The 18755-nt window shown below is 39.0% G+C and overlaps 1 protein-coding gene across 1 annotated transcript in view; it reads left to right on the top strand.

The window, feature by feature from the left end:
- Nucleotides 1–747: 747 nt before the first annotated feature.
- The window catches only part of LOC131189517 (heparan sulfate glucosamine 3-O-sulfotransferase 3B1-like), a 42421-nt gene continuing 24413 nt past the window's right edge, over nt 748–18755 (top strand). Inside the window, exon 1 of the mRNA XM_058165635.1 lies at nt 748–1926. Coding sequence (XP_058021618.1) covers nt 1367–1926 — 560 coding nt within the window. The 5' untranslated portion in view covers nt 748–1366. The remainder of the gene's footprint in view (nt 1927–18755) is intronic.

The following is an 18755-nucleotide window of genomic DNA, read 5'->3' as shown; positions in this document are numbered from 1 at the left end:
TATACAGCGTACTCTAGAGGTACCCCCCTTACATGAAAGACAAGATCTAGCCCCCCAAAATGTAAGGGTTCTAAGCAGTCCCAATGAAAGGGATGCTTTGAAACCTCCTACATAAGACCTAACTTCGTAACTAAGAAAATACCGAAGTTTGCTAAAATACCCTAATTACTTCGACTCAGCCAAACATTATTATTAATTAATTAATTAATTAATTAATTAATTAGATTTATTTGAACATACTGGGCTTAACGAGAACTACTAAAATAGCACTAACAATAGCACTTAGACTTATATACCGCTTCACAATGCTCTACAGCCCTCTCTAAGCAGTTGCCAGAGTCAGCATATTGCCGCCACCCCCACCAATCTGGGTCCTCCAAATGTCTGGGAACAGGGTCGTCGAGAGCCAGAGTCTTACTCCTAAGTCGCTGCAGCCTTCATAAACAAAGCCGGACGGGCTCAGGGAGACCCTTTTGGCCAGGATCGCGGAGGACCGCAAACTCCCGGTCAAAATGTGATTTTCCGCGCCACCACCTAGGCTCAACCGAGGCCGAGGTTTCATTATTTTGTGCTACCGACCGCCACGATGCGCAGGGTGGGGTGGCGAGGACGCGCCTATATGCTGACGCAGCGCTCAGTCCTCAATGCATTCGCAATAGGAGAGAGCTGAGCGGCTAGCTGCCGGGAAAAAAGCCTCAGACTTCTCCCAGTGCCATCCGACCCCGCCTTTGCACGGTTCGTTTTGGCCACTGCACAGTTGTGCTTTCCCACGTGGCGCCATCTAGTCAAAGAAGCGGCTTTGCTCGCCGCCGCCGCCCGCTGACTCGGCTTGCTCTCCGCACAGCCTGGCGGAGCCTGGTCAACTTCAGCCAGAATCCTCGCCTCTCTGCAGCACCGGCGGAAAAAGAGCGGAGGCGCCGGCACGGCAGCGCAAAAGCTTCCACCGGCGAAGAAGCCTCAACTCAAATAGCCTCTCGGCCTCGCAGCTTCGTAACCTTTTCGCCTCCCCGGGCTCTTTAACGGCTCATTAGCCAATAAGAATGGCTAATCGTCTCCCGCAGTCCTCCGCTCCCCGCCCTACGGGGGGAGACCCGGCTCACCATTGGCTGCTTTTGATCAACAAAAGGGGGGCTAATTACCATGCGGCGGGCTGCTCTTATAGGCTCCGAAGGGTGCCAGTCAGGCGCGCCTGTTCTCCGCCCTTCTCAGCTTCCAGCCTGGCCGGCAAAGGCGCCTTGGTGCGGTCGCCACTCGTCGGCTCGGAGCTGGGCTGCGAAGGTTGCGAGGCGATGCTGCGCTGCTGACCCGTGCCGGCCGGGCCCCCACGCATCATGCTCCCGGGGTTACCGCCCGCGGGCTGCTGCCTATGGGCCAGCTGCGCCTGATCGGCGGCCGTCTCCCCGATGCCCCCGGCCCCCCTGCCTCGTCGCCGCTGCTCCCGCCGGGGCGAAGGAGGTGGTTGCTGCTTCTCCTCTTCATCATGCTCGCCTTGTGGCTTTGCATGGTCTACTCTTGCGTCACCGGATCGTGCGCTTCAGCCGCGCCGGGGCTGATGCTGCTGGACTCTTCGCCGTCTACTCGGAAAGCGCCCGGTCCGGAACTCAACCAGCTGCTGCTCCCAGCCCGGACGGCCAAGATCCAGCTGAGAGCCGATCCGGAGAACGACGAAGACGAAGACGACGAAGAGTTAGGTGGCGGCGGCAGCAACAGCAACAACGGAGTGGCTCCGGATTCCCCCAGCTTCATTTCCAGTTTCCTGAATGGCTCTGGGACAAAGCGGCTGCCCCAGGCGGTGATAATCGGCGTGAAGAAGGGTGGGACTCGGGCGTTGCTTGAGTTCCTGCGAGTCCACCCGGACGTGCGAGCGGTGGGCGCCGAGCCTCACTTTTTTGATCGCAACTACGAGCGAGGACTCACCTGGTACAGGTATGCCGGACTTGGGAGATAGGGCGTCCCGTCTCGCTTTCACTGAAATTAGCACCGTCGGTGGGGAGTGGAACCCTATCTAAAGATGGGGATCTCTTGCCGCTTTCGGCCTGATCGTCTCCCGTACGTAGAGATCGAGTTGGAGCTGTGGCATGGACCAAAGCGCGGCGTGGTGTAGGGTTGCGCATCGATTAACTTTTCTGTTTTAATAACATAGAGAGGTCTGTTCTTTTTTTTTCCTTTGAAAAGTCCGAGTTAAGAAAGCACCTTCTCCTTTCCTTCCCCGCGCCCCTCCCAAATAATTGCTAGTAGCTTGATCGCGAAGGTGCTTAGTGGCCAGGGGCTACTCTGGCAAAAAGGACCTTCCCTTCGCCCGTTAATTGCTCAATCCACGCGCCTTCCTCTTAAATTAGCCCCTGAAGGCCCGTTGCCCCGCGGAGTCTCGAAGGAGGTCTCTCTGAACGTCGGCTCTTTTGCAATCTACCCTCCCTATTTTAAGAGGGAGAGAGTGAATGAAAGAAAGACATAAAGAATGAAAGAGAAAGAGAGAGAAATGAAAGGAGAGAGAGAGAGAGAGAATGAAAGAGAAATGAAAGAGAGAGAAAGATTGTTTTAAATGTATCTAGATGGAGAAGAAAAATATTCGAAGGAGGTTGACATCGGTTGGTAAGGAGGGGAGGAAACCAACTGCTTTCTGCTTTGAGAGCAGAAGTATTCTGATCTGCTCCAGAAAGAAAGAAAAACTCTTAACGGAATCCCGAAGTCGCCGTTTGGGATCTGCTTCTTAAACGAAGCGTCGCCAAAAGAGGTGCCCGCTTGCGGTGCTGGGTGACAAACTAAGTGTCCCTCCTGTATCGCTCGATGTGGGAACTCGCAGTGCTCCTGCGCCCACCCGCACTCCCCAGAATCGTTCCTCAAGACCCGTCTGGTGGTGGGGGCAGAAACTCCCCCCCCCCGTCCTCTCCCTTTTGCACTCACGGGCCACCGAAAGAGTGGCAGATCAAAGCGGCGGTCCTCCCGCTTTTCAACCTCTGTAGCCCAGTTCAAACGGCGAGGCGTTCCTCTCTAGCGCCTTCTTGGGTCGACGCGGGCGCCAAGAGGCAAACGCCTCGGTGCGCGGTTTAAACTCTGCTGGGCGGAAAGAAGCATTGCAGCTTTGGTGCTCGGCTTCGGCTTCCGCGCTCTTAGCTAAGGGAATGCAGCGGACCTCCGTTATCCAGGCCTGAAAAGAAAGCTCGAGGGCACCTTCAAGCGCGCCCCAAACCCAACTTCGAGGAAGTCCGCTCAAGGGTTTTTACCGACCGAGACGCGTTTTAAAATCGGGAACTTCTCAGGAGAAAGGCAATTAAATCGGGAGTGAGGGGAAGTGTCACTTATCCACTCATCTGAATGTGACTTAAAGCCAACAGAATGGGAAATCGCTGCAACGGCCGAGAACGGGATCAGTTTCCAACCTAGAAATCTCTGGCTCCAGCTGGTCTGCTTCCTGGCCCTTTTAATCTTTGCTCCTTTGGTTCCTTCTCTTGCTGGCACACGTTGATCTCTGGTCCTTTCTCCTCGCCTTTTCACCTCTTTTCAACTTCGTTTCTAAAACAAGGCCAAATTTAGGAGAACAAAAGTTAGCATCCCAATGGGCACGTGAAGGGATAGTTCTTCAGTTGTGTGATCCTGTCCTGTTGAAGGGAAGGAGCTTAATAATTCCAAACCGAAAATGGAAAAGTGTGATTATATAGGATAGGTGGTGAGAGAGAAGGAAATAGAAGGTTGGAGGCACTAACTAAGTATTCTAGGGCAGGTTTGCTGAAAAGGTTAAGAAATAATTGCCTCTCATCTTCTGATGTAAATATGCTTTTGGGGTGAAAGTATGTGGAGCATAGTGGACGTGAACTGCAGGGCATCAAAACCTATAGGCCTAAGACTATGCAGTATGTACAACAGGTTGCAGGAATATATACAAGCTAAAAGAAAGTAAATCATGTTCTATAGAAGTGGCTGGATTTATATAGTAGCTGTGATTTAAATAAAGTCTAATGTTTCAATTAAAAGTGGTTTAATTTTGTATTCCTTGACCCGCCCTAAGATCTAATTTGTATTCCTCCTTATTTACACTCTCCCACCCTTTGCACTTATTTCAGTAAAAGTATGGAGAGAGGGGAAAAAAATCAATGGAGAATTTTCTACTCTGTTTCATATTATGTGAACTGATGTTTTATCAACATTTGGTTTGTATGTTAAATTTTTTTGATTAAAGCATCTCAAAGGAAATAGGAGCTTGGCTAAAAAAAATCTAGGAGCACTCACTGCTTTTAAAAGTTATGACAAATGGCACTAATTAATTTTTGTAGAAGACTTTCTTTAGGGGAGAGTTTGTTTTTCAATGTTTTATAGAGCCTGCTATCAAGAGAATTTAAGAAGGAACAAAACTAGATCCTAAAAAAAGAAAATTAAATTAAATTAAAAACCAAATCATCAAATGTTCTCTTTATTTCTGTGGATTTGTGATGGATTTATGGCTTTCTTGACAAAATTGCTCAGACATTTGGGGGTCCGTTTTTTTCCTCGATAGGTTTGTTCTGCTGCCAACTTTCTTCGCTCAGCTCTTTTGTTATACAGTACTTGGTGATTATGTGAGCTTGTGTGAATGTCCTTAGTGGAGTCCAGGAGGCAGAGTTCCCAGATGGAAGAGACAAGTAAAGGAAGACCATTTTTTTTTAAAAAAAGATCCTCCTCAGCCTGCAGCTGATGAACAGAGCTGTCAGGAAGAGAAGGAACGTTAGCTATTGCCGCAAGATGAACTAAGGAAAGTTCCCAAGTAATTTAGGAGTTTGGGAATGTGGAGGAAAGAAACGTGCCTTTGCAGTTTTGCTCAGCACATTACCTAAGTCTTCTAAACTATTGGGGTTACAATGAAACCTGAGCATTGCTCCCATTCTAATATGGCCTTGTAACCAGAAGTTTAGGTTTGAATAGATTGTGTTGTTCAGATTATGTCATGAGAGAAGTGTGGTATGCCCAGCCTGTAGCTGAGAAATATGGCCTGGGTTTGTTTTGTATATGGCTCATGACTTGCTTTCAAATAACAGGAAATTCATAGCAATGATTAACACCCTCTTGAAGTCCAGTTTCAAAGGTTTTCTAGAAATGTGCATTGTTCATTTTTGTGTAACTCTTAACGTAGGCCATGAAATTGCAGGCAGATGAACACTACAGTTGAGAGGCATAACGGTTTTACTTAAAAAGCAGTGCTTTGTTGTGTACGCCTCTTCTTTGATTAAAAAGAGATATGAACTGTGTTGATTAGGGAGCTCTGATAGCAGACTAATGATTGCAGAACTGGAAAAGATGGGGGTTGTAATTCAATATGGTGGACAAATAAAGAAAGCAAAATGGAATTAGCTGAAAAAAGCCACTGGACTGGAGTGGTACAATTTAACATTGGCATTGTAATACATGTGCATACAGTATTTCTCACTTCCTTTCCCCTGCTGTTATGTTACTCATTATGTATTTCTATTTATAGGGTTGCCATTTTCATATAACAAAAAATTTCATATATCGAAAATTTGATGTTCTCTTTTTTTCCCAACTATTCTTCTTATTGCTACTTTGTTCAAAGAGACCATTGCATACTCCAAAAGCAGTGGCGAGTAAGAGGTTTTGATATGCTTTAATTGTTATCAAATTATTGCGTGCTTGAAGAAAGTTGTCCTGCAAATATATAATGTGCTGAAATGCATTATAGATGTTTATTTAATTGACTAGGAATATAATAGTTTCCTAATAAAGTATCAGTTAATACTTTCTTACCTTATGTTATGTTTCTCCAAACAAGGTCAGTCTTTCCTGTCTAAGGTGAAATAATAAAAGTTTCTGGGTGTATAAGTAGATCAGTTTCTTGAGCTAAGTAAGGACATGAAAACTATTTAAAAACATACAAACAAACTGGGATAGGTACTCCTAAGAAGGAAGTAAAAATAATAAAATAATAATGGGAATATACAGATTATAAACTGACAAAAAGTGGCCTGAATAAAAATAAACTGCAGAATATTTAAATCCAGTATTTATCCACTTATCTGGCAATTTAGGGTTCTGAGCAGCACAACTACATTCTTTTAGTTGTAATATAATTGGTTTTTGAAGACTTAAATACACATGAAGTTGACTCCTGTTTGGAACTTTAGCACCAACAGAAACAGCTGTGAACTGAAGCACTTTGGTTCAATTATTATGTACAATAATTATGAGCTCTTCAGTTCCAAGACATTTTTAATAAGTTAAACTTACAGTTATGCAGAGATTTCATTTGGAGTAGCCTTCAGTTGAGGTCAATAGAACAAACATCTGATTAGATATGTGGGTAAATGTGAAATTAAGCTATGATTTAGAAATGGAAGCCTTGAGATGAAATAGATGCAGAGTGATCCAAAAGGGATAATGTCAGATTAATGATTTTGGCTATAAAACACTTAATTTAAATGTTGAGATCAATTCTGTGTGTACTGTTATGTAAGGAGCAGAAGCTGATGGCATTTAAAGGGCAATCAATAGTTTAATTTACTGGTGTCAGTAATGCTTTCATAAAGTTTCCTTCCCCTTCAACAATCAAAGAATTGAAATAATTTTACCATGAAAACCCCATGCACATCTATGTTTAAAAAATCTACCAGGATTGTGTGGGATTTCTAAGTGCATGTGAAGGTTTGCAGCCTTAAAATGCCATATTAGGGACCTGGATCATTCGATTGCACAGTTAGTAAAAGCTGTTTTCCTCTGCTCTGCCAATTAAACTTCAGAGTTCTCTATATTTCATGCAATAGCAAGTTAATCATGGTAGAACCCTTGAAGTTATTAGTAACTATTGATTTATTTGGTGACTCTAAATGATGAGTGATTTTTACTAGAGTAAAAGCAAGCGCTTTGTCTTTTATGTCTTTTAATGAATTATGTTTAGCATTTAGGCGTGATTGTTCCAATGTAATATCAACACACATAACTATTGTTTATCTAGGAAAGGGAAACTGCGGTGGTTATCCTGTTTTCTGTGAAACATTAGGACTTTTTCCAAATGTGTGGTTCTGAATAGATCTTACACCAAAGCCAAGTTTGAGTTGTGTGATAATTTTCATTGCTTCTTTTGATGTGATCCTCTTGGATTCAGTAAGAGTTTTGCTCCAGGGAATGTTGCCTGAAACAAGCAGATGCTGAGAATGGCCATATGTGTGTTTCTAATTTTAATTTATATTACTGCTTTTCCTATCTTTCTTCAGCTTTTTGAATTCTGAAACCATCCTGAAGAAAATACTGCTTCTGGGAAAAATTGAAACCAGAGAGGGGTGTGTCTGTTTGGCTTATTTAGGATTGCTAACAATGTTAACTGTTTCTAGATGTACCCTCTAAGAAAATACCTCTGTTTATGTTACCTGGTGTTTTCTACTTATCTCGATACTTTATTTGCTTCTACGGAGACATTAAAAAAAACAGTTTAGGAAAAAGACATATATGCCCTATTCAAATCTGAACAGTTTTCGAATGATCTGGTGATTTAAATTTCAACACCAGCCTAATCTTCGCTGAGAAAAATAATCGCTGAAAATAGAGTCAAATAATTCTGCAGAAATGAGAGTCTTCTATGTTATGAAGTAAGGAATTCAGAATGTGTTGCCTGTGTCTAGTTTCATCACTTTGCATTATCACATTCTGGAAAGGAAAATCTAAAGAGTCGTCATGGTTTGTTAAGGCAGACAATGTTAAAGCATCTTGAGAGTTCTGCATTAAATTAGCTGCTTGAACTAGACTGTAAAATGGCTGATTCTGGGTAAGAGATGGTGGGAGGGGGGAAAGCTAATTGCAGATAGGATCCCTAACTCCAATAAGTGGTATAAGTCAATATATAAAGGCACTCTTTGCTTTAGGGCTGGCATAGCATGCTCTAGTTCAACCACCCTTGAGTCATTAAAATAAAATGCTTCTTTCTAATTAATGTATCTAATCTATTATTCTAAGGCTAATTCAGCAAATATGCAAGCAGTTTTTCCTCCTGGAAGGAAAAATAGTTTTGTGAAACTAGTAATTATACAATTGCATGGTTCAGACTCCAAGGAAGAGCTATTAAAAGATCACAGGGGAAAAAAAAAGAAATACAGTTCTTTTTCTAGTACAGTTCTGCAATTTATATGGGCAGCACGCAAGACATCTGCATAATATGGTTTCAAAGCAACTTGCCTGAAATTCTTGCAGCCCAATCCCAAAAATTTTAAATTTGTATGACTGGGAAGTAAGTTCCATTGGGCAGAAATGGATAGGTTTAGGATTGCGTGGCGCAAAATGTTGGCATATATACTCAGAGATAGGACCCACTGTGGGAGTATGCCAAAATAAGCAGAGATAGGAAAATCTAGCCATCTAATTCAACAGTCTACTCGGTGCTTCAGGGCTTTAATTAAAACCAGCTCATGCCCGCTGGAGTCTGTAGTACTGTGCAACTTGAGTTTTCAAATTTATGTATAGCCATTTTGAATATTTGGCACTGAAAAGACATTTTGGCTGTTTAGGAAGTTTAAAACCTGCGTGCCAATGTTACAAGCAATATTCTAACTCTGTCTAACGGCATTTATATCTCGCCGCTGAATAACTGTATGGAAAGAAGAAATTATAGAATTTGATGCATTAATGTTTGACTAGATCTTCTCTTTGTAAAAGTCCTTAAACCACAAAATGAACTGCTAAATGGGTGCACCTTACTTTATTTTCAAGAATAATTAAAAAAAAATCAACAAAATTTCAAGAGAAATGGAACAGGAAAAACATTTTCATTGATAAAATCTCCTTAGATTGTATATCCCAAACTTTTGGAATAATGTTCTTTTAAGTTACACTTTGTAAGTGAACAGAATAAACCAAAAGGTAGATGTGTATAAAAATATACGTATTTGGACTTTTATTTACTAGCAATAATTATTTAATGATGTATACAGTAAGTTACCGGTTTAGGGATGACGTTTAATTAAGAACAGAGCATTTTGTAGCAAAATTTGAGTTAAATAAACAATAGTTCAAGTTCATTACACAACACTACTTATATTACAATATACAAATAGTATTATACAATAATACTCTTCCAGCTTACGCACAAAACTGACTTAGGAACAGACCTTGGGAATGGAATTCAACTATCTGTACTGCAAAAAAAAAAGGCCTTTTATTGGATTGAATATACTTTCATATGATTGAGCTGTAATGATGTAGCAATTGCCTAAAACTTTCAGAATTGCTTTCTTTAATGTGCAAAAGCTTTCTTTTTGACTTCTCCCAGTATATTACTCTATTATCAAGGCATAGTTAATTTGGTGGTTGGGAGCAATATTTTTTTAAACAGCTTTTTTTAATGGCTGTAGATGTTAATTAACCCTTCGGGATAACTCAGACCATGCAACAGATTGTACAGGAAGACTAGAACTGTATTGTATAAGATTGCTTATAATAATAGATTCTTGCAAGTCTACTGTGTCTTCCCTTCCCACCCCCTCCTATAATTTAGGGAGTTGTGGGGGTAGGCACAGGAATCTGAGTTTTTCTGTGGCATTTTTCAATACCTCTTCTTCTCCAACTGTTTCTCTTACAGTCTCTCTATTCCTTCTCCAAGGCTATTTTCTCAGCAATTTATATCAGCAAGCTTGGGGAAGCTTGGGAGGGAGGAGAAGGCAAAGACAGTTTTTTTTAATCCCATCCCCTATTTTTAAAAAAATAGGTATATTAAGCCTAATCAAGTTTAATGGAGATCTAATCTGATTTTGAAGGCGCCTCGGGGTTACTTTGAAACAAATCTAATCCTGCAACCCGCGAATTGGCTGGTAGTGATGAAGGTGATAAGAATAGCCATGTAATAGTTGAAAACTTATTTAGGGACGCATATTGGTAATCCTTGATGTATGACTGTATTTAAGCCTGGTCGTAAGGCATGTCTTCACATGATCAACTTTTTTTTTTGTGACAGTGGTTAAGTGAATATAGTGGTCATTAAGTGAGTACTATCATCATTAAACTAATGCATTGTTTACCATGGGGCCTTTTTGCTGGAAATTAAAAGTAAATATTTTGGTTTTGGTAAAAATATCATTGCAGTTACATGACCATGGGATGCTGCAAATAGCATCCAAGCATCCAAAATGTCACATGATTGGGGGCAGTGGCGATCAGAACCAGGTCATAAATACCATTTTTTTTTTGGGGGGGGGAGGTTCATTGTAACTCCAAATGGTTGCTAAATTTGTAGCAGACCGGACATAAGTACAGGACTACCTGTAGTTGAACTTGTCTGTTCACTGCTTTGCAATGGAATAGTTAATATGGAATTTTATAATTCACTGTTCACTCAGGATTTCAATTCTGAGCGGCTCAGGGTTGACTCAGCTGTCCATCCTTCTGAGATTGGGTAAAATGAGGACCCAGATTGTTGGGGGCAATATGCTGACTCTGTAAACTGCTCAGAGGGGGCTCTAGAGCACTGTGAAGCAGTATGTAAGTCTAAGTGCTATTGCTATCTAACACTTTGTAATGCATTTGTGCTGAGATTACATTGATGGAATGTTTGTTACCCTAACCAAGCTGAGTTGTGTAGAGTCTGCCCTCAGGCCTCCCTTCATCCCAAGGACCTGTTTTCCAAAAGGAATAACTGGCTGTAGCAGCCTTCCATAGGAGGGTGAGGTTGAAGTCTTTGCAAGCATGGAGCCAGTTTCTTTTTGAGAATGTCAAGCAACATTCATTGCAAATAAAGGCAGTGTGGATTCTGGAAGTCTTAGCTGCCTTTTTGAAGGAGCTGAAACTGATCCTATTTGCCTTCAGACTATAAATTGCCAAAATGGCTCTTTAACCTGGAGAACAATGGAAGGTGTTCCTTGTTCTCCGTCTCAATTTGTTAAAACTCTGGCTCTACTAAACAGTTTCTTCTCTTTAAGACTAAGTATTTTTTTAAAAAACGAGCTTTCTTGGGTGTTTGGGAAATCTGTCTCCCTTTTTTTCTGAATGGAAATAGCAGATGCATTTTCATCTTCTTTTCTCCCATATGCTAAAAAAAGTTTGCATGAAGCTTCCTGTTTTCACTTTTCCAATAGCCAGTTCCATTTCTCTGGGAATTCTAGCACAAGTAACTTTGCATAGGGTCATTATCATCTTCATTGTCAGTTTCTTGATTTAGGCAGATGAGTTGCGACACTCATGAAAGCACCACTGCTCTATCATATTGGAAGATGACCAAATGAGTAAGCAGCTACAGCTGCTCTGAAGGCTGACAGGTGGTTCTTCACAAAATGGATTCTTGAACTCCCGTGGACTAGCCTGAAATTGGTATTTATCTTTATTGCAGTTTATGTTTATCTGGAATTAATGTTCAGTTTAGGAACCTCAAGCTGTCTGATTACATTGTTTTTGGAGGATACAAAATTCTAACTGCCAATTATGAAAGACTTTCTATATTGTTCCCTTTGGGGATGGAGAGATATCTAAGAAACCCGGTCTGTCTGATGCATGTGCAGGTTTTCAGTAATATAAATTAGGATAGAGTGCTGCTCACATAGGCTATAATCACTGAGCATGTCTGCTTATTATGGGATCTCTATAGTCCACAAGACTTGAGAGGTACTGGATTGAATACTTCAATATTAAAATAAGCATTAATCCTGTACTAATGCAACATACTTTGCCTAACATGATGTCTAGAAATAAACCAAGCAGTATGAGTCTAGGACTGATTTCATGCTATTTAAACGTTAAAGCTCTTCATTTCTATTTCAGAATGTATCTTCAGCATCTTGAATAGTTGAAATTCCTTGGAAACAAGAGCCCAATATGAGTCCAGATGGGTCTCTGTTTCTAGTTTAACCTGCAATATAAGGCTTAATATGTTTTCCAGCAGATCCCACAACAAAATGAGTTTGTGTTGCAGCATAGTAGTTACAAAGAACACGATCCCAAAGAAAGAATGAGCTCTTGTGATCCATCAGCAAGGCCCTTGTGCTTTTGTGGGATTGCTATTTAAAAAAAAATTGTTTTAATAGATGACAAGAATGATTACTATTGCTGATAAGTGTACTACAGTTTCATGCATGCCTTTTGATATGGTGCAACTGCTGTATTCTTCCCAGCAGGTCACTGATGGGAATGGCTTTGTCTTCCCTGATCAGGTTTCACAGCCTCAGCTGTCCAGTTGAAATCCCTCATCAACCAAAATCAAATGTGTATTTAGACTGGACAAGTTTGGTGAATCCAGAATATGTGGTTCTAAGTTAGGGTAGAACTTCATGCTAAGCAATAAAATGGCACAGTCCTGAGATTAAGGCAGGAAGGAAGGAGCACAAGATTGTTTGCAGGTATCTCTGTACTGCTTCTCTTCAACTTCCTGTATAATGCTGATCTCTGGCACAGTCTTCCTAGCTGCCTAATTCTTAGGGATACACAAATCTCCCTTCTTGACTTACTCAGATATGAACAATGCTAAATTGCTTTTTTTACTCTTATAGAGACAAGTTCAGATCCTGTCCTGATAAAACAATCAACAGTATACTTCTGTGTGGATCCTGAAGTTTCCTATATCTTGCATCCATGGTTCTAACTTTATAAAACTCCTCAATGTATCCTGGAGTTGAGCAAACCAACCACTGAATAACCCATAGTATTGGATGCATTTTCTTGTAACAGTTTATAGCATAGCATAGAATCTTTTCTGCATGACACGATTGTTAACAAGTCCTAACAAGACTCAATACTTGATAGGTCAAACTAATGGTGTATATCCAAGTGTGGGTTGCTAATTGAACTGAAAACATTACCTGCATCTGAAATGGTTGCACCTTATTAACCCAGGAAACTACATATGGTGTTTACGTTGTCACACAGCTTCTTAGATGTGCAAAAAGACAGAGTAGGGCAGAGAGCTGCTAAGCCACCATCAGCTCCTTAGTGCTGAAAGATGACAGACACTATTCCACCCAAATCTTTGCCCTTCTGTCAAGAGGAGTGGTGATCAATGAGTTAAGAAGATAATAAATAGGCCAGAGCTCTCTGGGTAGTTAACCATATGGCCTTAAAGCACAACAAATACTAGACCTCGCTTACTCCTATAGTCTAATTACAGGATTGGAAAGCAACCAAAGATATCCACTGCTACCTGCTGTCACTGTATGGTGCCCAAAGTGATTGAAGAGCTCTAGTGGTATTGTATGCAAGGATTCTATACTCAGTGCCCAGTGGTATAATATATATTTCTAGCATTCCTGATGTTTTATCTGGCTTTGGGGTATGCTCATTGTATGGAACTTCAGTCTGAACAAGGCCTCTAAAAAGTGACATTATTTTTCATCCTCAGAAATATTTGCTGCATTGTGGAACTGTCTAAAAACCTTGATCCCTGTTTAACTTAATAAATTCTCAGGGGTTTTGCTAAAAGAGATGCAATCTAAAAAAAGGTTGTCAGGGCTCTGGTTTGGAAGGCTTACTTTAGCTGTAATAATTACTAACTTTCCATTTAACTGCTAGTGGACAAAATGTTAGAAAGATACTTTTGTGTCTCTGGTGCAATGTATGAGTAAAATACGTTGTGCAGTTAAAATTGCCAATGGCCAGATGGTCACTAAAGCTAAATATATAAGTAAAGAGTTCAACTATTTTTTTTCAACAAACATATTCCTCAAATAATACATCACTAACAAAAATTATCAATATTCAAATAGATAAATATTTACAGAATTAGCTCCAGAGGATATTCAATTTATAGAATTTATTTTCATTGTCTCAGAAATCTCTAAAGTCTTTAACACTATTCAAGATGGAAAATCTTCTGGCACTGATGAAGTATCAGGGGAATATTTTAAAATTAATTTAAAGTGATCTTTAATACCTTTCTTTTTTAATTCCTACTTTTATGGGTACTTACCAGAATCTTGGAAACAGACTAAGATAATTGTTTCTTAAATTGGTAAAGATTATCAGAAATTGGCACCTTATACACCCTTCTCACTCAGTAACACAAATTGTAAACCATACTAACTTATTAGCTATTGGTTTAAAACAAATGTGACCGCACGCACCACCTCCACGCATACACAGAGCATCAAAAATGGGATGTGATGACGTCCAGGCAGGTTAGTGAAGCCTTCCGCAGCCGCTGCTACTGGCTCACCCAAACTGGGTAGAACCAGCTGAATACCACCACTGGTTTAAAAGTAATTATAAGTTATTAAATATTACACAAAATCTATAACTTTCACCAGCCATATGTACTTTATATGTATTTGAAGACTTTGATTCTCTGAAATTAGAGATCTTAAAACAAATATTAAACAGATTTAAATTGGTCTGGCTTCTGTAAGATGATTGAACATATTTATGGACTGACTAAAGCCCAGATGAGATTTAATAGTTATGATTCAGATTCCATTATGACTTTAAGAGATATCAAGCAGGGTTATTCCTTATCACCTTTATTATTCAACTTCCGTTGTAAAAGTATTAGTAATAGCCCTTGAATCTAACACTCGAGATTATGGGATTAAATTGGGTAACAAGACATAACATTTAAATTTATCTGCAAATGATATGGTTCTGACTCTCAAATTCTTCCCACTCAGCTAACTGTATTAAGCAGTTAGAGGAATTTGTAGAGGCATAAGGATTATCAGTTAATTTTCACAAATCACATTTGGTTTTTTCACACACACTTTAACTTCAAAAAGAAATTTCTATAGATTTAGAAATATCAACAGTGTATAAACCTTTAACATAGTTAGGCATCACTATTACTAAAACATTAATTATTTTTATTAATAATTAAAAACTAACATGAAAGAAATTAAACAGGGAAATGACAAACTGGGCTTCAATAGGTCAAATTGCCATGGTAGAAATGAAAATTCATGCAAGGCTTAATTATCTCAATGCCTCCAGTGAAAATTCCATTCTAGAACAGGACAGAACAGCTTCTGCTTTCAAAGAGAAGGAAAAGGAGGAGGAGGAGGAGGAGGAGAAGGAGGAGGCAGAAGGAGGAGGAGGAGGAGGAGGATTATTTCACATAAATCTCAAAAACTGGGAGAGTGGGCGCATATTCAATTTGATAATATATTATCGAATAGCAGAATTAGGGTCTGTGATTTATTGTGGAAGACTTTTTGAAACCATGGATCCAAACTGAAGTTATATTACAACCAAATAATTTTATAAATCAATGGTACTTCCACCCAAAACATTTGTCTAGTAAAAATTATTAAAAATATTTTTGCTAAAATGATGCTTCAAGTTTGGAAAAATATATAGATAGCTTTAATAAAGCATACTTCTCCTTTAACATTTTAAATAACATATATAGATCAGGGTTATCATGGTGACATAGCATCTTTATAAACTACAAGATTGAGAGGCATGGCCAGCATTGCGATGGGACAACGCAAACCCCGGGAACTCTGGGAAGATCACCAAAATTACTGTCGTTTTGGGGGTCTGTAATGGACCATAGCCATCCTGGAGGGACAGCAAAGAAAGAAGGCACCGGTTGGCGCAAACAGGGAAGTTGCAAATTCCTTGCAGCACTGGCATCCAGCCTTCGACCCAACAACAGGAAAGGCAGCCATTAGAAGCTGCCAAAGTTGGGACAGCCACACAAGAAGATTGAGCAGGAGGCGAGAGCAGAACAGAGTATTGTTACCGGGCGAGCAATTGGCCAACTCACAGGTAAGAAGAAAAAAAAAAACTTTTAAAGCTCAAAAATTTTCCAGTTTGAAGTTAGTGGCTAATTGGCATGCGGAAACTTAAAGTGAGAGGAAGAGGATTTATAAGACAAAAGCTCTAAAAGAAACAAAGTTCCATTTGGACTTAAAATTGGTTTTGGAAGAAAATATAAATATTAAAAGGAGAAGACGACTGAGGGAAAGCATCTTTTGCTAACAAAAGGATTTAATAGAGGAAGAAAAAGAAACTGATTTTGTGGATTAACAAGTGATATAAAATTGAAAAAAGGTAAAAGAAGAAGAAGAAATACAGTTTTTAAAAATAATAATAAATAGTCTAGTCCAGCAGATGAAATGTGAAAGATAGTATGGTTTATAAGTGAAAATGATTGAAATTAAGATGTAAAAATAAGATTGAAATGTTAGTAAATTATGTACACTATTGGAAGAAAATAATAAGTATTGAATTGTGAACAAAAACTCTAAGAAAATAAGAGATGGAAGGTTGCATTAATTGATTGTAAGATATAAATGGAATAACATGAAAACAATGTTAATAACTAAAATATAGGAGGGGAGGTTTGAGAAATATATATAATGAGAAAATCGGGGTTGTCTGAACACCAGAAATATTGAAATGAAAACAAATACAGCAATGGAGAGAGATAAGAAGGAGAGAGATGAAAAGGGAGAAGGAGGAAGAGAGAAAGAAGAAAGGGAAGAGGAGAGGAGGAAAGGTAGAAATAAGAGTAGGAGAGAAGGTTAGATAGGGAGGAAATAGGGAGGAGGGGGAGAAAGGAAGGAGAAGTAGAGAAGGAGTAGGAGAGGACAGAAGAAAGTAGGTAGGATGAAAGGAGGGAGGGAAAGGAGTGAGAAGGAGAAGAAAGGATTGCTGTGAAAAGGAAAAGATGAAATGGAAGAAAAAAAAAGCAACCCTGAATATATTTGAATAAATTAAGATAAAAATTGAAATAGTTAAAAAAAAAGAATGAAAGAGAATGAACACTAATAAAAATGGAGAAATTAGAACTTAAGGGTGAAAGAAGATGTGACTTAATAAAATGAGCAAGGAAATATTAGGAAATGAATAAAAATTATGAAAAAAGAATATTCTGGCAAAAATTGTAACTAAGTAAAATATATTTGAATATATGGAATTGTATAAGATATGATATGGCCAATATTCTGTTCATAAATCATGTATGTGTGTAGGGGGGAAATTAAAAAAAATCAATAAAAACTTGTTTTTTTAAATATATATATATATATATATATATATATATATATATATATATATATATATATATATATATATATATATATATATATATATATATATATATATATATATATATATATATATATATATATATAAACTACAAGATTGTTACAGTAAAAGGGAACTTCTCTATAAAGATCAGACAGAGTAATGAGTAGGCAATAAGTTGCCCGATATTAATGCAAATTCTTTTGGGCGATAGAAATGTTAGAGCTATAAAAACACAGACCTACAGCAAATTTAAGGATTTAATATTTCACTACTTAGAATAACCAAAAGGAACAATCTAAATAAAGTATAACATCTTACTGCAATTAGAAATAGGAGATCCACTCCTTGATTTAAAGGAAGCTTGGGATACTGATTTTGGTAAAGCCGTACAGGTGACAATTTGGCATGAATTAGGCAAAGTACCTCAGCTTAATGGAAGAACTGTAGTGAAAGATTATAACATCATTAACACGTGACTCCAGTCAGATAGGCACATACTGTATATATCACAATTATTTTTTCAAATGTTGGAAATCAAAAGGGTTGTTCTTTCATATTTGTGGTGGTACAATAAAGCAATACCTTTTTGGTATAAAATTGCGGGGCGGGGGGGAATAGGTAGTATTACTTAACAATGAAATGCTTCCCAGAATTAAGCTTACTACATATATTTACAAGTCCAAGTCTCTTAAAAATAAGAAACTTGCCTATTTCATTTTAGCAGTCAAAATAATAATTGCCCAACATTGAAAAGATCTAGATAATGGTTTGGAGCCCAAAGATTAAACAAAATGTAGCTAGATAAAAAAAATCTGCCGGGATTCTGCAAGGAGCCACCTTGTAGAGAGGTTGATGAGGCATAAACATTTAATTAAATAAATAAATGAGATCAGGTCTACACCTAAATTTTCAATATTAATCCATAATATTCTAAAGATGGGTGCCAAATATCAATTAAGACAGCTGACTGCTATGTATGTTGAACAGCAGGTAATTTAATTTTAACAATTGTGATCCAAGGACTGAGAAGTCTTAAGAAGACTTCATTATTTTTCCTCCTGCAAAACATGGATGTCTAGGTTGTTGGTTTGAACTTCTCTTAATCTGCTTTCCTCACTTTGCTCTTTGCTTCCTAGTGTAACTCCAGAGCTATTGCTTCCCTCACTTTAAGCATTCTGCCTCAATTTTACTTGACATTGTTATGATTCATTATAGGATTTCTCTTTCTTTCTGGACAGTCAAGGAGTGCAACCTATTGCGCAAGGTGACAAGAACCCTAGGAGAAAATGCAAGGAGAAAACATCAAGCTCAGACTTGAAGTAGACTTGAACTAGGACTGGAAGAACACTCCTGTCTGGCACCATGGAAGAACATGCCAACCACTGATCAGTAATAATAGTTATGTGTTTACTCATTCATTGCATTTTAATTCCCTGTGAGAATGAGCGCTCAAGATGGTTTACATGAAAATTTCCCACAATTCCATTCCCTAGGAGCAATTCTGTTTAGGTTGCTTGGGCTAAGCAGAAGTGGGTTGCTCCAAAATTACTGATGGCGATTCCTAGGTGCCACTTAACCACTTACTATACTTTACTTCTAATTACACTGATGGTGTAGAACTACTTGCTGCATATTTCATGAAATGGTCACATTTATGATAAAGAAACCCAGATAAAAACTGAATATTGGAGAAATGCCAACTCCTTTTTTTTTTTTTTGAATGAGATTATGCGTTTGTCAGTACATAATGACTTTTGTATTGGGGGTTGTTAAATCAACATTTTTTATTTATTTGGTGCCTTCCTTAAGTCAATGTTGACTCCTGGCACAACTGTCTGGACAAG

The sequence above is a fragment of the Ahaetulla prasina genome, chromosome 2, assembly GCF_028640845.1.
Source record: "Ahaetulla prasina isolate Xishuangbanna chromosome 2, ASM2864084v1, whole genome shotgun sequence".
Taxonomy (NCBI): Eukaryota; Metazoa; Chordata; class Lepidosauria; order Squamata; family Colubridae; genus Ahaetulla; species Ahaetulla prasina.
The sequence above is the reverse complement of the archived record's forward strand: the minus strand, read 5'-3'. Positions and strand labels throughout refer to the sequence as shown.